Here is a 23,753-nt window from a genome sequence, read left to right on the forward strand (position 1 = left end):
AACCAAAGGAAATGGTTTTAATAAAAGGGGATTTTTTTTCCCCTTGTATTCAGGGGCAGCAAAAGGCCAGTTATTTGGCTAGTGGGCATGTTTACACTTTTTCCTTCCTCCTTTTTTCTTTTTCCTGGTGCAAATGAGGAAGGGCCCTTGCTGACAAAGGCTGTATGTAACCCTGGAGCAGAGCTGGGATCAGTGTTACTGAACCTGAGCCTGCTCCTCCCAGGCTGAGCACACAGTGATGGAGTGATGGGCAGCACTGCTGGGACTACAAAGGTAGTCAAGTATTTTCCTCCCATTCAAAGCAGAGGTTTGGCTTTAAATGCCTGCAGGATCCTCCACTTTTAAAGCCTTCAGTAAATCCCAGCAGGCCCTGCCTGGCTTTGTGCTACCTGGGGTGTTTGCCAGGGTTATTTCACTGGGGGGGGGAGAAGGGGTGTTGCTTTGCCTCCATGAACTTCACACAGCTTCAGAGCGGACCTGTGTGGGTAGCGGAGCTCAGGCAGAGAATGGCTATTTCAGAGTGATTTCTGCCTTTATCTAACCAAGCAGGAAAGCCTCAGCTATTGGGTCTATGTCAGGGTTGGGCTGGGCTGTGCCTCCCCATCACCCCCCAGAACCCTAACAGAGCTGACAGTGACCTTCATTTTTCTCTATTCCTCAATGGCTCCCAAATAAGCAAATTCCTTTAAGAGGACGAGGCAAGAGAAGATCTACCTTCCACTCCCTGCAGTCATCCTCGCACAGTATTTTTCCAGAAAAACTCCTTTTTTCAGGACACAGCATCCTCACCAGGCATGAGTGAAGTGCAAGCCAGCAAACACAAGCAAGTCTGAAAAGCCTCCTTCAAGCGAAACACTGCTTCCAAGGCATACTTGAAAACACTTGCATATTTTTTTTTCCCTTCAGTGGAAGTCTATTAATCCTCCAGCTGGTAAACAACCCAAGCTTCAGTGCACAGCAAGCTTAAGAAAGAAAGCTCCTGCTCAGTAGAACTTAAATTTGTTGGCCTGTAGGAAGGTTCAATGTGGGGAAGGGATCTCTGTTTCTATGTGTGTTTGTATAAGTACCACATACACACACATATAAACAAGCAGCACACTCCTCTACAAATATAACCACACTGTTAACAGTATACTACAATCATGTTTGCTGTTTAATTATTCTCTTAACAAATTTTATACACATACTTATTACATAGAGTCCATGTATTAACATATAAATATGACAATTGAAATAATTCTATTATACATTATAAAAGAATTGTTATTTACACTGTATACGTGTGCATGCACACAGACATTTATAAAAGTGAAGCTGTTCTCTATTTTTGCATCCCTGGGGCTCTGAGAGCTCACAACAAACCCCATTGCCCCATCTCAGCTGTGACTCAGAGGGCTGAATGCTGCTTCATGCTTCTTGGTTTTAATTATTAATTTTTAATAGGCACTTGAGGGGGGAGATGCAGAAGGGAGGGTTCAAAGAGAGTTTGCAAGGTTGTTCCTTGCCTGAGGCCAAGCCGTGTGCGATTATCACAGCTCACTTGATTTACTCTGTTAGTCTTTGGGCTCCCACTGCTGGGGTGACCTTGGCAGCTCAGCCTGCAGCTATCTCCTGGTCACAGCTCATCCTGCCCTGACCCATCACTGCCCTGGTGCAGAAACACCAAGGGTTATGCTCTGAGCCCCATGTAGCAAAGAGGTAGAGAATCAGAGAATCATTAAGGCTGAAAAAGACCACTAAGATCACTTCATTCAACCCCCTGAGCCCCCTGTACCCAATGACCACATCCCTCAGTGCCACATCTCTGTGGTTCTGTAACACCCCCAGGGATGGTGACTCCAGCACACCCTGTGCAGCCCGTGCCAATGCATCACCACTCTTTTGGAGAAGAAAGTGTTCTCAGTATCCAACCTGAGCCTGTCCTGGGGTAGCTTAAGGCCACGATCTCTCATCCAAACACCTTGATTATTTCTCGTTTGGCAAGAAGAAGGGATGGATGCAGGAAAACAGATACTTAAAAATAGAAGCCACTCAGAGAACTGGATGCCAGCACAAAGTCCCGCAGGTGTCACGCCTGCAGTTGTCCCCTCCTGTCACACGGTGTCCTCCTTGCTCCATCACCACCCACTCCGTGCTGCCATTTTCTGTCCTTGTCACGTTGTGCTTTGGGGAGAGATGTTTAGGCACGAGAAAGGCTGAGAACGTGACCCAAATGCACCGGATTGCAGTTGCTTTTCTTCTAGAAAAAGCCTCAAAGTGAGTATATCTGTACACATCAGCCCAAAGACAGCACATCACAGAACGCAACGGGCAGGCTGCAGCCCTACTGCGTAAGGCAGAGATTTGCTGGGGATAGGATGCAAAGGGAAGGAACACCCCAACCAGAACCAGATCCGAACTGTCACCATCACAAGGACAAAGCCTGGTCGCTGGCTCCCTGCTGTCACAGCAGAGCTCTCCCAGCCAGCAGCATGCATCATACCCAAAGGCAGCACCACAGGAGCCAGGCTACTTTTGTTCCTGCCACCTGACAAGCCACCAGCTACCTGCAGAACACAGCATTCAAGAACACAAATCCATCAAAAACCCCATTCCTTCGTGATGCTGACCGACTCCAAACAACCAGGAGCACTAACCAGGGACTGCAAGAATTCTAAGAACACAGAAGGAATACACACAGCCCAGATGCTGACATCTACAGCATCCCATCAGCTGTTTCTGTGCTCTGATATCCATCACTAGAAAGGCCATTACAGCAAGAGCTCCAACCCAGGCTGCCAGCATCACCAACAATTCCATTTCCTTTTCTTTTTAATGCTTGCTAAAACCACTCTCCAAACAGCATAACCAAGGAGGGGAATGTCAGCAGAAAGGTACAGATCAGAGGCAGAGAGCAAAAAAGGTTAAGATGTAACAGCCGAAAGCTGTTAGATGAAAACATTATTTTTTAAAACAGTCTGAGCACACTGGGGCTTTATAAAACCTCCATTGTATTGCACTGATAAGTCAAGAGCTCGCAGCTGGGCCAGCAGACACACTACAGCAAATTCTATTACAGCTGTGTTTATTTACAAAGGCAGCCACCTTAGCTGGGGCTGAACAGAAAGGAGGTTTTAAATATGGTTTTAAAGAAATAGAGCTCCTAGGACTGGCTTGAACTTAAAAACCTCAGGATCACATTTGTCATTTTCTTTTGTGTTCTCCCTCCGCTCCTGTTTCTTCTATAAGGGGTGAATTGTCCAAAGCCAGCCAAGCAAAGGGGAATTTTCCTCTAGGTGTCTCTGTCTCCATTTTTACTTCTCTATTTTTTCTGATTCTCAGGCATAAATACTCTCTCACACACACTCACTTAGACACGCTCTCCTCCAGCCTTCCCAATGCAGCATCACCTTTGCATGATGCTCTTCCTCCATCCCTTCATGCCAAGTGGGTGTACCTGCACCTGTGTTGGATGTATGGCTTTGCAAAACAATTAACACCTGTCTTTACATAATTAAGACAAAACAATCTGGATTTATTGGACTTGACCAGAAATCCAGATGCACATACGCACAGATTGAAGGCTCTGCTGCTGTCATTCAGGAGAAATTGCTCTATCTCTGTCACTCACATCAACTGCAGATCTGCTTCTTTCTCCCTGTTCACTTGGATGCATTTTGCATCCCCAGCTGGAAGCACGTGGAAGAAGAGGAACAAAAAGCCCTCCAGGCTTTGTCTGAGCAAAATGCAGCTTGCGTTGCTGCCCTCCCCAGCAGTGGAGATGGCTCAGAGAGCTGGGATGGGGGTAGAAGAAGGCAGAAAGGTGGGAGCAATTCAAAATGAACAAGGAAAACTTAAATTATTGCTTTATTTCTGGTCCTATGTATATCTCTGACAAACTCCATCCTGCTCCCCAGGCTGACCCCAAACAGCCCAGTGAGGAGGAGAAACACCCAAAGGGATCCTGCCCAAAAAAGGACCCTTCCCAAGACCTGGATGTACAGAGGAAGCTCTTATTCACAAGAAAATCCCCAGCCAAGGCAAGCCCTCAAAGCCAGCAGCTTCCTGTACCCACTGACAAGTGCCAAAGTCATGGGGTTGGTGGAAAGGGGAAGGAGAAACTCCAGCCCCAGCATTCTGTGGGGTGTTCTCCCTCCAGACTATGCCTGAACAAGGCACACAGGACAGAGCAGGCATGGGGAGAACCGAGAGACGAGCACAGGGTGGGATGAGAGGAGTAATGGCAAGACGAGAAGTACCCAACTCTCCCCCACCTCTCCCCAGCACCTGTCTCACCGGATGCGGAGGTAGGAGGGGATGGAGTAGTTGAAGAGCAAGTAATCCATTTTGTATAAATTAAAGAGTCTCCTTTGGTAGAAGGGGCTAATGTCCTGGAAGAACTGGGCCGTCATGTCGTCCGTGGTTCTGGTGGTCTTAGACGAGGACGGGAACTTGACACTCGTGTCAGCACCCACCAGCTGGAGGATGTAGTTGGCATCTTCAGCCAAGGTCTCATACTTGCCCACCACGTCGTAGTGGACGATACAGGGGTGGCAGAGTGAGTGCACGCGCTCCCAGTGCTCATTGAAAGGCTCCTCCCGCTGAGTCCGTGGATCCAGCAGGTAGTAAACGAACTCCTCAAAGCGCACATCATCCCCACGCTCCAGCGCCTTGTCACTGGGCTCCTGCCGGTGCCGCCGGATGATTTTGGTCCCGTAGCGCTTATGGAAGGCTGTGTTGTAGCTGCGGGTGAACTTGTTGCGGTAGGCTGAGACCAGGCGTTCAAAGGGCTCCCGCACAAAGATGAACTTGAGGTAGCTGCGCAGGCGGTGGTTAATCTCAGGGATGCTGTATTCAGAGAGAGTGTGCAGGTTGGATGACACGTGGGCCTCGTTAGCAGGGATATCCAGAGGATCCCGGTACTTGCCCTGCCCTGTCAGGACCATCATCACCCGCTTCCAGTTCGTACAGGCCACTTTGGGCACGTAGCAGTAGAGCAGCCCATGTGTGTCATCCACGACCAAGTGCCGCAAGTCATCCGGCCGCAGCAGCCGCCGCTTGCGGGTATAACGGTTGCAGACGTTGCTCAACAGCTCCCGTCGCTGCTGGTGAACCGCCTGCAGTGATGACTGTTCAAACTGTGGAATAAGAAAGAGGTGGTCATTGGCAAACCCACACCAATGGGGACCTACAAGCAATTGTTCCCATCACCTTCCCTTTCCTCCCTTGAGGCAGGACAGTTCAGAGATGTCCACAAGTCATCCTTCTTCCCCTCCTCTCCTCCTGTTTGATTCCTGGCATCATAGCCCAGCAGCTGCTGCAGTGACCTCTCTGGAATCACCCCAGCTGAAATCCCCTCCAGATGGTCTGAGGACATGACCTTTCCTGTCTTGCTATTCATCAGAAACTCCAGAATGGCACTGTCACATCTGGGGAAGGAAACCATTTCCAGGAACTCAGAAGGGGAAAGTCCCCTCCCCCTGCTGCCCGCTCCCTCTGCCTTCTCCTCACTGAGACTGGCAGATTTCACACTCAGCACCAAGGCCAATGGTCAGGAACCTCACAAAAGCCTCATTTTGTCCTCAGATGCTATCTTCAATTTCTGATCCCACAGAGCTGTTGCTCCAGTACAGTGCAATGACCCCTCTGTCGCAAGACAACAGCGGCTTCCACTTTGGGCCATGCAAACAGTCTAGTTGGAAACACATAGTTCCATAGTTGTCCCTGCAGCCTTGCAGGTCCCTCTAGCATCCAAAACAGGATCAAGGGCAAGAGCAGGCTACCTCCTCAATCCCTGCATCCTTGCTGCAGGCAGCTGGCAGGGCTTATTCATGCCACAGGAGGCTCTCTATCAAGCTTCAGCCACGCCTTCTCCCTGGAGGCCTGGATAGGATTTTAGGGGGCCACCAGAACATGAGAGAGGCAGCACTGGGGAGGTGGGATGCTCAAACTGCTCACACCAGAGAGGATTCAGCAGAGTCCTCATCTTCACAGTGGGACTAACACCTGGGCAAAAACCTCCCCCTGCAAAGCCAACACATCCTACGTGCCACCAAGAAATGATGTTGACATTGTTGGCAACCTGGATATGAGGAATATTGAATCTAAGAAGGTGATGATCATACATGAAGAGGAGCTTTCATGGTACAGCATGCTACTGAGCCAAACTTTCTGGTAGAAATTTCTCCTGCTAGGTTTTGTTTGGAGGCTGCCTTCCATTTTTTCAGATTGGAAACACTCTTTGAAAGTGCTAAAGAACCCAAGCACTTAAATGGTGTGGGGTTTTTTTTCAGGTGTTTTTCCCTGCACTCACATAATTCAAGACTATAGGAATGGAAAGACAGGCAAAAAGACAGACAGACACTGTCTGCAGGCATGGCAACAAATAAATGTGACTACTTTTCAAGAGCTGCCCACTGGAATAAGTGCATGTCTTTCAGTTATTTCAGAGCAAAATTGCTCCCTTCATTTCCTTCCTTTCTAAAAGCCAGAGAAATTAAGCATCACTTTTAAGGAAACAACATCAGGACGTTCCAGCAGGATTAGGGTATGCAGGCATCATGGCCTGCATTAGCCATTTTTTCCTAAAGCAAATGTAACTTGTCTGCTTATAGACATGAAAGCACCACCCTAGTTTGGAACAACAGCATCAAGCATGGGGAGGGATCTGGCCCTGACTGCAACAGGACCCCTTCACCCCTCTTCCCTCATCCCATCCCCTCACCTGATCACTCTCATACAGGGCCTGGAGTGGGCTGCGACCGGCTTTCCCCTGCCAGGCTGTCCTCATAGCCCCGTCTTCTGCAGCTGCAAAGGGAGAGAAAACAAAAATCAGAAGAGTTGGGGGCTGCCTCCCTCCCCCCATCTGGTGATGCCCAAACTGGTGGTAGGGGCCATACTGGGATGTAGTGATGTCCCTCAAATTGAGTTGAACCCAAGTAGCTTGAGGGAAAGATGCTCACAGCTTTGGAGGAAGATGGGTTATTTCTTCACCATAGATGGTGTTTGTCCATTGTCATTTCTACCTTTCACCTGCTCCCAAATGCTATCAACATGTTAACTAGGCTGCAGACTCTTTGCAGGTTAGGTTTTAGTCAAAAGAAAAAGACTGATTCATATGAAATAATTAAAAACCACAGCCACCAGCACAAAATTTCAGTGGTGTGGGACTTCTCAATGAAAATGATGATTGCCCCTTTCTCTAATTTTTTCAATATAATATACAGTTAGGGTGCAAAAGGTCCAGACATCCTTTAACCATAGGAAAGGCCATATATAAAGAGAGCAGCTTGTTCTGATTTCAAGAGCACCCGAGAACAGTGGGATCCATGTCCACATAGGAACCTACAGGCAGAGCCAAGCATCACTCACACTGCTTCTGTTAACATGAAAGTTTCTAACACCGAGGCTTTTTGCTTCCAAATTCCCTCTTGTTTTTTACGTGCTTACATTTTGCCTACATGAAAATTGCTCCAAAGCACAAAGCCACCCAGAGTACGCTCAGTGTCACTCCTTCAGGCTGTAATTAGGGGAAATGCCTGGCTGAACTCACACAATTTCATCACAAGCACATCTGACATGGGAAAGAACACTTCTTGTGGCACCACGAGTCACAAACATGACTCAGTGAGGAGCTGTTCCTTCCTCATTGCCTTGTACCAGTTACCCCACAGGAGGGGGAAACGGCCTCAGTACTAACAAGAGACAAGTAGAGGACCCAACATTCACATTCTGGGCTGGGGGCACTGAACCCAGCAGATCCCATTTCATATTTCCCAGCTTAGCTTTCTGCAAGTTGAAAGGAATGAGATTGAACTTGCAGCCTGCATCTGCCAGCTGTGAGCAAAGAGCATTGAACTCGAGTGGGTCAGAGTTAACAGCGTGGGCACCGCATGCACTGCTCCTATCTTTAGCAAAGGCAATGTGGAGGCGTTTGTTTTCAAGGTTACCTTGTGCATCATCCAAAACTTTTCTGACAAGGGACATAAACAAGGCCAGGGTGACCTGAAGCTGCTATGAATGCACACAGCTCACACCAGCATGACTCAGAGCACTGTGGGCTTGTACTCCTCACCCAGCTCAAAATCCCAGTTTGAACACAAAACCCCTCTCACCAATCTTGACCACCTTGTCATGCAGTCCCATAATGAGGTCTCTCCCCATCCAGTCCCTATACCACTCAGCCCAAGCAGGCAACAGCCCACCTTAAGAAAACTGAGATCTGGAAACCTACAGCAAGCTGACCTGCACAGATGGAGAGGAAAGCAAATGTGCAGGGGAAAGGCTCATCTTCATCTGTGCCTGTCTCTTCCATTAGGTCTGGGATGCAGCCTGAAGTGCAAGACACAGTTCATGCAAACGGAGGCTCCTCATCCCCTGTACCATCTGTTACCCATATCTGGGATGCTCCTGGGACTCCAAGCAGTTTGGGAAGGCCAAGGAATACTGACATGACAAGTGTTGAGGAGGGATTATCATCAGAGCAATGTAATGGTTTGTGCTGCATTTTGGCACCAGGGCCCTGAGTACAGCAGGATCTTCCATCACAAGGGAGCTGCCAAGATCTCTGCATGTTGGCTGTCCTCCTGACTTCATAGCTTCTTACTGAGGCTCCTGGATTCCACCACACGCAATGGTAATCCACAGAAATTTAGCACTGCTGTAATTGCATTCGTAAGCAGAGATGTCAGTTGGCCAAAGCATATCCCATTTCTAAAGGGGACAAAACGTCAACTCCCAGCAACCACTGGATCACCATTTGAGTACAGACAGCATACAGCCCTCATCTGAATCCAAAATGCTTTCCACTGAAACAGGCAGAAGGAAGTATTACATTTGTCCTTCGCAGTTTCAAAGTATGAAGCAAGAGGGTAGCTGTGACAGACCATCAGATCCCATGCTAAAGCAGTAACACTGACCAGAAATCATGGAATAAGAAGAGGCTGAGGAGGAGCTCATTTTGGAGCTTTCTGTGCTTTTAGCCTTTCCTTTGGAGCTTGGAAAGACAACGCTCTCCTCCCCTCTTTCCCCTACAGCCCAGATTTTTGTGCTAGCCCATCAAAACCAAAGCTATTTGCTTGCAGTGGTGTGACATCAATACCACAGCAGGATCTGGGCTTTATATGACTTGCCAGTTTTCTTTGGAAAAAGGAATGGATTTTAAAGCCGTGACTATTTAGGTGCACTAACTGATTATGAAGACAGGCAGTCATGTGTGAGCTGAGCAGAAACTGGATCGTGCCCATCTCAGCCTTCTGGAAGCACTAGGGAAGGAATTCACTCTTTTGGCTGCAGAGACTCTTAATTTCAGAGGGAGGTTCTCAGTGTCCACAGCAGCAAATCCAGTGCCTGAATTTAAGATTCTGGCTGGGAGACAGGATTCAGGCAGTGACAAGCCCATCAGTCTGACATCAGCATCACCGAGGCTGAAGGAAAGAGTCTGGTGGAAAAAAAATGATTAAAAAATGGGGGTGCAGAACTGGAAAGGGGAATAAAATGCAGCCTGGCAGAGACTGAGCACAGCTCAAACCCATGCAACCCGAAGTATCAATAACATAAGCAGTTTCTGCAGATTGAGTGTATGTGGCAGATAGTCACCCAGATATACATACAGCACGAGACACAGCATGCCACAGGAAATGTGTATGTCAAAACAGAGAAGCAGTAGTTTAAATGGGGAACTGTAAAGTATATGAGTAGCTGGAAGGCAAGCAATGCTTGAAGGGAAAATGCTGGGCAGGAGGTGGATTTCTAGCATAACATCTCCTAGATCACCTCTGGGATCAATACTCCAGGAACTGGCTTGGCATAAAAACAGAGCAATACCAACGACAGAAAGTCTGCTATGGCAGGGAAAGACTGAAACACCAGGCAGGGAAATTGAAGCTTTGTCCTGGACCAGGGAAGCGAGAAATAAAGCAGGATTTAATTTTGCAGTGCTGGAATTTAGCAGTTTCTGCTACTTTGCTGCTGGAAGTGACAGGAGGTCCCAGATGCATTAGTTCAGGGCTATCAGTTGCTAGTGCAACAGTGATAAAAAAGGCAAATGGTGTCCTGGAAGACATCAAGTGAGGAATTTACCATAGGAGAAACAAGGAATAAAGCATGAATGTCATTATCCACAACATAGCAGTCTTCACTTGCAACACAACAGCTCTGCCCTTGGTGGCCCATGGCAGCTCCAGAGCACAGAAAAGAGCAGCAAGGAAAGCTGGCTGTCCTCAGGCTGGGATGGGATGCTCCAGCTAGGGGGAATGAAATGTCCTTCAGGGATGGGGCACCTGGATGCCCACTCACTCCAGAGCAAAATTCCACAATTAAGAGGAGGTTTGGAAAACCCAGATGGGTGAAATTTCAGCTGCAAAGAATCCCAGCTCCTTTGGGGGTGAGTCTTCAGGGATTTGGAAGGCTGGGTCCTTGAGCTATTAAGAGTCCAATAGTCCAATTGTGGTATCCAGTCCAAAATAGCGGTGCCTAGCCTAGAAGAGCAAGCACACCTGCTGGCAGGTGAACGTGTACCCAAGGGGCCCTAAAGAGTTAATCCTGACCCCAGAGCTTATCGCCTCGCTCTACCACACAGCAGCAGATTCACTTCCTGTTGTGTCTGCACAAAACCTAAAAAAGGAGAAAAAAATAATCGCAATGCCTGGTCACCCAAAATGATGGGTCTGCGTGTTAATTACACCCTGCAGCTCCCCACGGGGGAGTGAGAAAGGCACGGGCAGTCCTTTTTGTACAATGGGGAAATAACATCCAGAGATCTGCATTTTTAAGGGACCAGCTTAAAACACTTGTTTAAAATCATGGTATAGTCTAGAAATTAGGACCTGGGTCTCTATGGCCACTGGTGGCTGCAGCAATGAGCTTCTCTAGGCTTTGCTGTTTCTGATTCTTCAGTGGTACCCAACAGAGCAAGCTACCAATGAGCAGCACAGCCCTGCTCCTGGGAGATGGGCTCCTTGATATTCAAGTGGCTGCAGCCAGGAGACACAGAGAAGGACCCCACCACCTGATTTAAGAGAGGTTACTGAGACCGCTTCATTGAAAGCCAAACCCCAGCTGCAGTCACAGACTGCTGAATCAGTCCAATTTTCGGTTATAGCATCCAAGAGGAAAGAATAAAAAAAAAAATGGAGAGAAAGTGAAAACAGAGCTTGTTATCCACAGAGGTCCAGTAGGCTGAGCTCAGTTTTTCCTCCCAGTCTGATAGCAAAGCCTGAGACATGCAGCCTGGCTGGACACCTCGACCGTCTGAGGATGGACCAGAGCACTGAGGCCAAAAGATCGCACGTGGGAGCAGCCACTGAGACCTGGGCTGTGGCCCACGCTCTGTGTGAATGGCCTTGGCTGGAAGGAGCAGAACTACTGGAGCCAACGGAGCTGGTTGGAAAGAAGCTTAGTTCTAGGAAGCTCTGGCTTTATACTTGGGCTAGCTCTGATGGAGAAAACATTTGCTCAGTTTCCACCTAAGAACAAAGGATGATTGTTGGGCCTTTTTTATTATTATTTTTTAAATAAATGTGATCTCAAACACCAAAATCCCAAATATAACTCCAGACCTACTGAGCCAATGACCCCAAAGGTAGTGACCACCATTTGATGGACACAAAGTCATGCCCCTTTCTTTGCTTTTGTACTTGCTGCATTCAGCTGCAAAGCACAGCAGTTCTGGCGCTGACATCCTTATCCACCTTCAGAGTTAAGGGAACACCTCTGGGAATGATAACCTGAACTGTTCCAATTATCATTGTTATAGGAAAGTTTTAGAACACAACATTATTGCTTCAGCAAAGAGGCTGAACCCAATCTGTGACCACTCAGATTTACTGCACCTGAAAAGCTGGAGATACAGGCAACAGAGGCTGAATTAAAACACTAGCGAAGGAAGGAGAAGAAATCTAACAGAGCCATGTGTTTGACTTGCTCAAATGCACCCTTCACTGCTGTCAATTCAGACCCAGGCTCCTCTGCTGAGGAGCTGGAAGTAAAAACAGAAGGTCAGCACTGTGTGGTTCAATGGCATTGCTCCATGTCCCCAGCTACACCACAACCTGCAGGCACTGAGCATGGGTCCAATGGGCTGTCTGAAACCACCACCACTTATAGAACTCAGGCTCAGGAATTGCCTCCAAATGCCCTGGTTTCAGGCCATACAACCTTGGCTCTATTTTCAAGCTGCCACAGTGCCTGGCAGCACACCTCTCTGCACATCAACACGAACATCATCATCCTCTGCCCCAAATGTACAGCCTGCTGTAATCCCAAAAGCCAAACACAAAAGAAATTAAACCACCTGAGTGACCTGAACTTGGGTGGATCAGATAGAACAGAGTCCCAACAGCACAGGGATGCCTGAAGCTTAGCTCAGGCTTCTTTCCAGCACTACACACTTCCTACCATTCCTCCTAGACCTTCTGAACAGACAAACTAAATAATTAACCCCCCTATACCACTCACCTCCCAGAGCTCAGAATCTGCATGGGGGCTGCAGGGAGACTCCTTACAAGGAGGTTATCCACACAGCTGAGGGGAAAACCGCAAAAATAAAGCAGCTCGGAGGCAACATGGAGCAGGATGATAGGGGATGTGCATGTGAGAAGGTTCACACAATGAGCTGCAGCAGTAAGGTTAGCTGACAGAGGTCCTAGCAGCCCCTATTACCCTCCCCCCCTTGATGTCCTCCTCTGGGAAGGAGGTGCTCAGAGCAGTCCAGCCAGCTCTAGTCTCCAGGATTTACTACTGCAGCCCCAGCTGGGAGCTGGCATTTCCCTGGCACAAATGACAGCCTCCCTCCAGCCAAGAAACACACTGACAAGTATTTTACATGGGATAATTTGACAGACAGCACCGCCTTTAATAAGAAAAATCACTCACTGTTCTAGGGATGAGCCCCGCTGCTGGAAGGCATCGGTCCAGGGACAAGAGAGGTGTGCCACCTCCAGGCAGTGTTAACTCAGGACACGGAGGAAGGCCCTATATGATGCTCTGTGGAAAGGGATGGGGAGAGCCAGGCGTGGTGGTGAGCACACGTCCTGCTCCTGTTCCAGCCAGACAGGGAAGTGCTGAGTCTGCCAGCAGCAGCAGCAGCAGCACTGAGAACATCTGGGGTGGAATCACAGAGCCCCAGAGAGCTGACATGGGCCCTAACCCCACACACACCTGCCCCAACCTGTGCCTGTGATCGCAGATGTCTGCAGCAGTCACCTGCTGTCTGGGACCTGGTGTTTGTGGGCAAAGTGCCACCAGCACTAAGTGCCACCAAACATCAGTTTTTCTCTGTCTGGAGCCAGCTCCATGCAGACACGTTGACTTTCATAGCAAAATGCCTCAGCTTAACTTCTGAAACACAGTAAGCAACCTCCATATGGGAGGCACTGCCCTGTGCCAAGGAGAGATAGCACGTCTCCTCAATAACCTCACAGCCTCCTGGTGTGACCACCCCTCATCGCCTCTGTCCTTCACCAGAAGTGCTTTCTTCCCTTCACCTCTGCTCTCTTGCACATATTCCTTTTCACTTATTGTTTCTCAAAGCAGTTTTCCTACATTTCTCACCTTGGACCATCACCAGCTGTACCCAGGGACTGGAGCTGGCATAGATGGCACTTGGCTGCGTGGCTCTCTTTGGAGATAGGGATGTCTCAAGCTCTGATCCTCAAGGAAGGCTTTCCTATTCCAATTTAGACAACTTGAATCAAGGAGCAGCCAGGGAAGTGCTAATCAAGTGATGGAAAAAGGTGACAGCTATAGGATTAGCTCACAGTAAGTCATGCAGAGAGGAAAAGAAACAATCCAGCTGCTTCATGCGACCTGCTGAATGCTGCAATGTCATCAGCAGGGCTTAGAGCAGGACCAGAGCCAACAGTGGCTGGTCTGGATGCTCTGTCCTGATCAGAGGTCCCTCCCTCCCAAGCCACGTGTCTCTTTGGTGGCTACAGGAGGTCACCTGGCAGCAGGCCGAGGCAGATGTCAGCCAGGTGCAACAGGAGGATCAGAAGCACTTTGAAGCAGGGGGATGTACTTCCCTGGGGCAACATGCCTGGTTTTCTGCTATCGCAAGGAATGCAACTGATATCTAGATAGGAAACACAAAATTATCAGCGTCCAGGAGGAACATGGCCTCTACAGAAGTACCACGCAACTCCCTTGCTTCAAATGGTTAATTTCTCCTACACGCCAAGCTAGAAGCCTTCCAAGAGCAATTTCCCTTCCCCATTCATTATGCCTGCCTCTCTCCTGGCCTCGGCTTGCTGCAAGCATGTCTGATGCAAGCCCAAACTGCCAGCTTTGCCATTCCCTGTCAATAAAGCCCCTTTCCAGGCTGCTGCTCAACAGGAATCAGAGCAGAAAGACACATGCTGGCAGTAACAAGGCAGAGATAGATCCCTGCCATGATGTGCAGGGGATAGGGTGCGGGGTATCCTGGGCCAGGCTGGACTTGCTGCAAACCTGATTTGATTTGTGCCCTCTGCACACAGGTTTTTGATACGCACACAAGAACAAAAATGTAGCTCTGTAAGGTCACCTGGCTCAGCAGTTTGCCTGCTGAATGTGTTTCAACATGGCCTGTCAGCTCCGTGCATCCGGAACTGATGAAAAGATCTACGAGCAGATCTCAGAAATAAACACACACTCAGCAAATGCTTCTATGGCAGCACCTTAGGCATGGCCTAAGTCACTGCCACAAGGTATGGAGAAAGATGCATGTATGGAAGAGATGCATAAGCTCACAGGACAGGAGGAGCTCATTACAGGCTGCTGCAGGCCAGGGAGAGTGATCTCCAAGGCAGAACTTCTCCTGTGATAAGAAGCTCCTTGCACCAACTTCTGCTGCATTTAGATAAGGGCGTTGCCTAAGGCCACCAAAGAGCCTGGAAAGGATGCATCACCTCCAGCATCACCGCAGCACTGAGATGCAACCTGTCTGAGGGGCTGGAGGACCTGCTTCCCCCCTGCCAGGCAAACCCTGCAAATGGGTGTTCTAGAGACATCTCTTTCCTTTTTGCAGGGAGTGAGCAAGGTCAAATGGAGACCAACAGGGTTCTTGCACCTGTGCTCACTCAGCAGCAGCCATTCATGGACAACTGCAGCAAACCACCCCCCTCCCCACACCCCAAGCCAGGCCAGCCCTCTTTCAGCCATGCAGTGCCTGCATGTGCTGGCCCTATTAAGCTAAAGGGAAATCAATCTGTTCAGTGCTGCCAGGAATAAACTTGGAAAGGACCCAGCTGTGAATATACTACCACAACAGCCAAGCCAAAAGGAACAGCCCAGCTCTGCAGATGTTTGCAGGATGCAACTTGCCACCTTCCAATGCTAAAGAGAAACGTGACTGTGCAGATCCATTCCCCAGGGCCAAGGGAAGGGCAGAGTCACACACTTGTAAAGAGTCATGACAGGATCAGGGATGGGGAACTGCTGAGGAGCTTCTGACCTCTAATTAGTTTGTGCTAATTTTCCAGGTCCCTGCCTTGAAGGAAGCGCTCTGAGCCCCAGAGATACCCACATCCAGCAGCTCCAAACAAACAGCACCTTTGAACCTCATGTCAACATTGCCCTCCTTCCAGAGAGGTCAGCAATTCATGACAGCAGAGCAACATCTGGCGCAGAGCAAGGATGGATCAGGTTTCACATCAGCAATGAGACTGCAAATCTCCATGGAGAAATGAGGGAGCTGCCCCATGAGCAGCTCTAAGGGACAGCCCTGACCCCGGCCAATGCACCCCTGCAGAAGGACTGGGAGAGCAGCCAGGAGCTGCTTGTCAAGCAACACTTCCCCAGAGAAGGAAAAGATGTGAGCAACGTGGTGACAAGAGGACTTGTGGCTGGGCTGTCCCTCCATATGACTCAGGATGGGATGGGACCTATGGGCATGAAGTGCAGCTCCCAGATTTTCAGCACATCTCCATGCACACGCACCATTGGAGAGCTACCAGGGGCTGAGCCACCTTCAAATGGGACATTCTGCAGGATCAAGTTCAACTGGATGATGCTCCAAGTGACTCTCAGCAAATTAAGTTCCGCTCTGAAAATGAGCACTGATGCCAGAAGCCATGCTCAGCCATGGCTTGTGTACATGGCTGATGCATATGGTCCCATAACACACCCATTCCAGCATGACATTCAGCTCAGGGGCAGAGCAGCCTGCAGCATCTCCCAGCTGCAGAAACAGCTCCACAGGATGACAACATACAGGGCTTGGTGACAGTCACCAGCGTCATGGGAACACTGAGAACATTTCTGTTCTGCAGCTTCATGTGCTGGGGATGGTAACTCATAACGTGGTGGGAAAGCAGGGGGAAGAGGAAGGCAAATGGGACCTGAAGGAGCCAGGCTGGGCTCTCCATGCTGGTGGGAATGGCTGCAGAGCTACATAGTTCCTTCCACTGCATGGGGAAGGACTTCAGACACTGAGCCCCTTTGCATTTAACCAGACCCTGGGCCATTTTAAATACTGATACTGAATGGTGACTTCCACCTCAGCACAGAGCTGTTGAAGGATGTGGGTTGTGCGGCCAATGCTTTCCTGTATGGGGAAAAAGTAACAAGCCACCATCACTGCAGATGTAGCTGCTGAACCCAAAGTGTCAGACTCCCTGCAGGGTGAGAGACCTTTCTACCTTTTGCAGGGTGAGAAACCGCTTTCTATTCCCAGGAAATACCAACTCCTGGCCCTTCCCAGCCAAATTCCCATCAGACCCTGCCCAAAAAATTTACAACCATTTTATCTAAGCCAAACATGAAAAGCTCTGGGGCTTGATGAGGAAAGCAGGATCAGACAACACAACCTACTTGTTCCCATGCCCTGCTATAGCTATTCCCCTCCTCCATGCCTTATAGCTCAGGGAAGGCTCTGAGGCAGGAATATTCAGGGAGCTGCCCCAGGAATGGGTGTAGATAAAATATAACCTATATGGGAGAGCTGTTTCCCCAGCACTGAGCAGTCCCCCAGCACACTGGCATACAGATGCTGGTATCTGCTGCATGTCTGCGTGAGGCAGCGTGGTATGTTTGTTCTTTTTGCAATCACTGTCCTGTCTGCAGGGTTCAGACCATTGGTCAAATAGCACCAACTTTAGAGAGCACTCTTTAGGGCAATGCAGGCTGACCTCTGCAGGGTCAGCCTAGTCAGAGGGCAGCAGAAATACTGAGGCTGTTGGATGGCGTGGAAGCAAGTTCACCTGGCTACAAAGCTTCCTTGGCTTGGGGACCAGCTTGGTGGCTGCTGAAAGCCACTGTGCCACCTCCTGCAAAGTGTTTGGCACCTGGGAAGGTTGGGCATCGCTTCTGCACAGGGCGTGAATCACACAAAGCCAATTCTCACACTGTGTCCTTTGGCTCCCCTTCCCTTCCCTGTTCTAACACAGGCTGCGTGCTCTGAGCATCACACTCTCCTTCCAGCACCATAAACACAGCATTAGCTCTGCTCCCTGGCTCATTAAAACTAAGAGGAACAAAAGTAAAGCACGTGCTGCCATGCTATCTCCTATATTCAAGGGTCTCCAGGAAGAACATGCATGAAGAGGAGTTTGGATACCAGAGATATGGAGTCACTCTTTACACCCACCAATGCCCATGTCAGGCTTTGATTTTGGCTTCCCAGGTAGGGCATATGAGATGTTCCCTCTCTCCCAGGCCTCTATCAGCCTTTAACTGCCTTTTAACAGGGGAAGATTTGGGCATTTGCCCTTAAAGCCTGAATGTGAAACAGCCCTGGCTTGGCCCCACAGAGGTATTTGGGGAGTAAAACTCCTCTTTAGGTACTCAGTTCTGAGGGAGAGTAATGGGAGCTGGCCACCTAATGCCTCTGTAGTTTGCTGGCTTCTAGCAGGTCCTAGGAAATCCAGCTGTGTTTGCACTGGGATTAAGACAGAGGCCTTGTAGTGCTCTCCATTCAGATGCTGGTGGGAAGCAGCCACCGAGAATGAAAATCCAGCATCTAACACTTCCCAGCACCTCAGAGCCCTTTTTGCACTATAAGCACAGTTGCAGAGCTCTCCCAGGGAGCAGCAGTGGAGCCAGGACATGGTGGGATATGGGGCAGCAAAGAGCCATCGAGATGTGAGTCTCTCCTGCATGTACAGAGTTAACTTCCAGCATACCAAGCCCCCTTTCTCCCCCTCTCAAACCTCTTACACATATCAGAGATTCTCAGGAAACTGTATAGAGCCAAGAAAGACAAGAAAAAGCATTCCTCATTCAAGGCCTGGCCCTCGGGAACAGATGGGCTTCATTATTGCTTTGCTTTCAGCACTGGACCGAGCTGACTGTTCCACCACAGGGTGGTGGGGTCACAGTGATGGCATTTCACATCTCCCAACATGGCAGCCCTGGGGACCTTCCAGCCCACGTTGCCCAACACGCTGCAGCCACACGCAGTGCACTTTGAGCGCTGGGTCTGTGCCGGCTGCCAGGGCAGCGACTGCCCCCTGGACTTCACAGCAACCTGAGCCCAGCAGAAGCGCCCCATGACAAAAGCAAACAAAACAAAACACACCAGAAAAAGCAACAAGATCTCAGGGGGTTTCTTCAGTTTCACAGCCCTGCTTATCTGAAGGGCTCTGCGCCTGCTGGGTCAGTGGGGACCTGCCCTCAGCTTTGGTCGTGCCTGAATTTCAGCCTGAAAATCTCACTCTCTCCCCACCTTTCTAGTTCCTCATCTAACAGCTGGGGTGGTATCATGGCCCTGGTGCTACTACAGTCCTGGTTCTGTTATCTCTCATAGACAGCTCAAAGACTAACTGACCTGCAAAGCCCCATGGAAGTCCCACAACTCACGCTAATGGCAGGATGTGAAAGAATGAGTGCAGCAGTCAGCAATAAGCAAATGCTGCTAACATGACAGAAGGAATAGCAGCTGGATTCTGCAACTGGACAGAACCAGAGAAGAGAAAGCAGCATTTTGAGCTGGATTGTTTTTCCTTCTTTCTTCTGGGAATGGTGATTTAGCACTGGAAGAAGCTAGAACAGCAGTAGAGGAGCATCCATCACCCCACAGGCTGCTGCTGTGCAAGGTCTGTCTGCTACATTCCCCATCACCTCCAACATGCACAAGGCATTGACTTAGCAGAGCAAGGACTGGGTAAGAACAAAAAGGCTGGTACTTTTGTGAAGGGTTTCTGGGCTTAGGCCAATTTATCTCATCTTCCCTCCTCACCTCAGGCACCTAAAAGTGACCCTTCTTCCAAGCACTCCTAGGGTTGTTCCCTGAGCTGCAAGTGGATTTCATTTCTTAAGGAATGCCAGTTAGACAGAAGCCTTGAGACAACAAAGGTTGTATAAAATGCTTCACATCAATCAGCTCACATCAGGAAATGTTATTTTGGAATGGAGCAGCTGCTTAGTAACTGCTCAGGAGACTGCAAGTTCATGTACACATCCCTCCAGCCCCGTGCTGGCAGCCTTTGGATGTCAGTACAATCTGCCTACTCACATCCTTCCCAGAAGATCTACCCTGGTACGGCAGCACTACACAATTAACTGAGGCCTGCAGGAGCTGAGGACACAGCTGACAACTGGACCTTTCCATATGCCACTCACCTCTCTCTCTACATTATTTTTTCCCATACGTCCCTACCCAGCATCCTTACCAGCACTGTCATCTCCCACTTGCCACACTGCTGCTAAAATCAGCACAATTCCTGATACCAGGAATGGCCAGTCCTTTGATATAGGCAAGGATCAGCAGCCTCCAGCATTTATCACCACATCAGTTCAGACATGCTGCAATCAGGGTTAAATGAGACAATGGTCAGAGATCCCCAGGGCACACTACCACCTTCCCTAAGCAGAAAAAGTGCAGCATGATGTGCTGTCCCTGAAGGAGACAGCAAAAGCTCCAAAATAGGAATGGTGCTGAGGCCAGGAGGGGTCTCCTGGATGACCATGCTCAGACATCAGCACACCAAGCCTCTCCAAGGGACTACACTGCTCCCAGAACCACACTGAGACTGCGTGAGGCCCAGGTGTAGCAGGACCTGGAGATGCTCTGGTCAAACCCCATGACTGCCTGTTGCAGCTGTGTTTGCAAACTCCACCTGACACCACACTCAACACCAGCCTGATCCCTTCCTTCAATGCAGATATTCTGCCATTGGTCATATCTTTGAGTCTGCTCATCACCGTCCCAAAGGGAACATCAAAAGACCATGTACTGAGTCCAGCAGGGACTCTGCTACTGCCTTCAGCACAAATGCTTCCCTGCCTCAAAATAAAAAGCTTTGTGGCTGTTTGGAAGCAAAGCTGTTTCAGCACACGCTGATGGGTGGGCACTCCTGGGGCAGAACAAGCAAACCTTCTTTCAGCACAGCCAATTCAGTGCAAACTGCTCCATGCAAACAACTACACAGACAGAATGAGAAGTGCCCATGGAGGAGTTAATTCCTGCTCCTTCAAATGAGTCCTCAGCACTTCTCAGACTTAAAGGTTTGTTTTGCTTCGCCCCTCACATTGCACACCTGGTTGTGGGACGGGTCAATCTCTAAATGCTGTTAACAAGGATTAATGCACTACATTAAATGTAATGGACTGTTGGTGACCCAGGAAAGCAACCTGCTGAATCCTACAAAGGATGGAGAAAAGAAACTGATTGCTCCAGAGGAGAACTTGGAGCACTGCTGCATTTTCCAGCATTTTTCTTCATTATTATATAGAAACCAAATGACACAAGGCAACCAGAACTCCAAATAGCCTCGAGGCAACCATCACTTTAGAGATGACAGTTTTGCCTGCAAATTGTTTTACTTATTCCTGTAACTGGTAACTCCTGAAATTCAGGTGAATCGCCTCAGTTAACGTTCCCTTGAGCCAAAAGGAAACACAGCAATTTTCAGCTTGCATCTTCTCAGTGTTTGGTAATGACCCTTCCTCTGCAAGAGCCAATTTCTCACTGAACTAAGGAGGAAAAAATAATGTAATCTGAAGAATAACAAAGGAAAGAAGTAGCATAGAAACGAAGGCCGGGCTGTGGGAGGCAGCTGTGAGGTTAAAAGAATCACCAGACTTTAGAGAACACAAATATCCCTTTAAATGCAGCTCTCTGGGAAACTCAAGGGGCTCCCAAGTCTGCAGATGGTGCTGACCACCCTCACTAACAGCACTGTTGGAGTGTTGGATGTTACTGGTATGCACCCGTTTGGGACCCACCATCCCATGGCTGCCCACAGCACCCCCCAAACACAACACTTGGCCCATAGCAGACAGAAGAACCCCAAACCCATCAGGAGATGCCATTTCCCCCTTCTGCCACCTGGTTTGCTCCGACCTGATGGGAACTCTGCCTTGAGATGGTGCAAGGTGCTAAGAGTTGAGAGAGCGCAGCAAGCTCTGCTGATGTAGACATGCAGAAGTCTTTTGAAAGCCAGAATCCTCAAAGAGCCACATTTCCCAGCCAAATACCAGGCAATGAATCCAACCTAAAGCACAGACCTCTCTCTATTCGGAGCCGTGGGGATGAGAGCTGATTGAGGGCTGTGCTTTCTTATCAAACGCTCCCAATATTAAACAGAGACAGCACAGATTGTTTCCTACTAAAAAGTTACCATGGAATGAAATGCTAAGTGTGATCCTCCGGGATCACTCAATTCATTTGATAAATCTCATCAGCTATTCTAGAAACAACAAACGCTCACAGAAACCCAACTCCTCTTCAATCTTACCCAGCAAACAACTCCTCATTTTTAGGGAAAAAAAACCCAACATATTAAAGTGATGGAGCAGCCCCTTTAAAAGGGAGATTTATGAAACCGATACAATCCCACGAGCATCTCAGTCAAACCTCCCTCCTGCATTTCAAGATGTAACTTTAAAGGCCCCACTGATGGATGGCTGCTGTAATCAGAAAACATGAGCGTGCTGTTAAAACCCAATAGAAGAGAGAGATCGTCTCGCCAAAAGAGCAGAAAGCAGCCAGGGAAATACACAGCCCTTCCAGCACAAGGCAGGGAAACACACAGCCCTTCCAGCACAAGACACTATGTATCTTAGCTCTGAATTACTGAATCACTTCCCAGCGTGGAAGATACCTCCAGGAGCACGCGGCTGTAAAGGGGGCACTGGCTGAACAGAGCAGCTCAGCCCCAACTCTCACACCGGGACAGCGGAGCGCTTTTAAAACAAACCACGCTCTTCCCCGCAATATCCAACTTTCGGACCCACCTGGGTTGAGGCTGCTCTGGAAGTAGAAGACGCCCAGCAGGAACGAGCCGAAGCAGGCGGCCAGCACCAGCCGCGGGGCCCGGCTCCTCCGCATCCCTCCGCCGCGGCTCGGCGGCTCCGCGCAGCCCAGCGCCCTGCGGACCGGGCCCGCCGAGCCTCCGCCGGCCCCGCGCCCCGCCCCGCTCCGTGGCCGCCTCGCCCCACCGGCAGGAAGTGACAGCCGAGCGGCCCCGCTGCTCGAAGGGGAACGTCGCCCCCCCTGCGCCCCGCAATGAGCCCCATGCGGCCCCGCAGAGCGGAGAACCGGGGCTCGGGAACGCGCTGCTCGCCCCGCTGCACGGTGGGTCTGTAGCTCCGTGCCGGGCAGGAAGGAGTTACTGATGTGCTGGCGAGGTTTGGGAGTTTGCTGATGGCTTTTCTCAGCACGTTCCACGCTTTGTAAGCATCGCAAAGTTGTGTGGCCTTAAAATATACTATTTTTTTTTCTTTTTTTTTTTTTTTCCCCTGCAGGTTTCAACTGAAAGCAGCAGCGCTCCCGAGCAATGCTAACACAGGCAATAAAGTTACGTAGGAGAAGGATTTTCTCCTAGTTTTCTCCTGATCTCTGCGTGCTTTCAGAAGGCAAAGAATGTACAAGTCTCATACTGCATCCCTTGACCTCCCGGCTCTGTACCTGCCGGCAAAATGAGCTCCGAGCTTCTGAAACAGCAGCAGTGCTGCTAAAGCACCCGTACAGAGAACAGCCAGGAAATCCAGACTAAGAGCGGAGTTTCCACAGCCAACACTTGCTCACTCCTTCCATCCCCTAAAGGCTTTAAGAGGGAGGACAGCTCAAGGAGGAGCCGCGGGGAATGACAAAGAACGCACGTGGCAGGCTTTGTTCTGCCCTGGTGTAGGGCTAAACCAGGAGGAGGAGTTCATTGTATGAAGGAATGAGCCGAGCACGAGGGGACATGGTGGGCTGTACCCGTGGGACTGCACAGCTCTGTGCTGTAGGAACCCCTTCCTGTTGCTTTTCAATCGGACAATCATATCTCACAGTATTTAACACTGAAAAACCTGGCTTAGATTTCCCAGAGGACCAAAGTCAACAGCCATCCCCTCAGCCCAGCTTCCCAAGGCTCAGCAGCAGAAACAACAGCAGCGTGAAGCAGCCAAGCTTTGCTCTAGATATTCCTTCCTTTCAAAGAAAATAAAGCATCCCATTTGGAACCCAGGCACTGACCTGCTGAGAGATGTCCATGTTTTGCTGCTGCAGGGCCTATCTGTGCTCCAATCCTAGGTGAGATCCACAAGGCTCAGCCAACAGAGGGGAAACACACCCTTTAGATGTGCAGAGTACCTGCTTGGGCTCAGCACCAGTGCTAAATACCGTAATTAAAAGAACAAACACACTTTCAGGTGCACTGTGTTGGAAGCAGCTGATAGCAATGCACACATGGTAAGTCAAGGCCTTCATTGGAAGACCTAAGAAACAGGTATTTAAATGCTAGAGACTGACAGCAGTTCCTTGCTCTGTTTGCACAGGGCTTCTCACCATAGGGTCTGAGCATGGCTAACATTACTTGCTATTGTGAGGGCACCACTGATGACCACAGGTTACTAATCACACCACGTGGAGG

The 23,753-nt window shown here is 49.5% G+C and overlaps 1 protein-coding gene across 5 annotated transcripts; it reads right to left on the reverse strand.

The window, feature by feature from the left end:
- Positions 1-1,135: 1,135 nt before the first annotated feature.
- Positions 1,136-23,460, reverse strand: CHST13 (carbohydrate sulfotransferase 13). 5 transcript variants are annotated; one of them, XM_015875101.3, is made up of 3 exons: positions 23,357-23,460; positions 6,704-6,786; positions 1,136-5,117 (listed from the first exon to the last, which is right to left on the reverse strand). In XM_015875101.3, exons 2-3 carry the CDS (start codon positions 6,767-6,769, stop codon positions 4,272-4,274), a joined length of 912 nt encoding a protein of 303 aa, XP_015730587.1. In that variant the 5' UTR covers positions 6,770-6,786; positions 23,357-23,460; the 3' UTR covers positions 1,136-4,271. The 5 variants fall into 5 exon arrangements, with proteins under 5 accessions (XP_015730587.1, XP_015730573.1, XP_085372460.1 ...); XM_015875087.3 differs by lacking the exon at positions 23,357-23,460 and adding an exon at positions 22,132-22,264; XM_085516334.1 differs by lacking the exon at positions 23,357-23,460 and adding an exon at positions 13,531-14,390.
- Between the last annotated feature and the right edge of the window lie 293 nt (positions 23,461-23,753).

The sequence above is a fragment of the Coturnix japonica genome, chromosome 15 (genome assembly GCF_054131305.1).
Source record: "Coturnix japonica strain WE chromosome 15, WE-NBRP24, whole genome shotgun sequence".
NCBI lineage: Eukaryota > Metazoa > Chordata > Aves > Galliformes > Phasianidae > Coturnix > Coturnix japonica.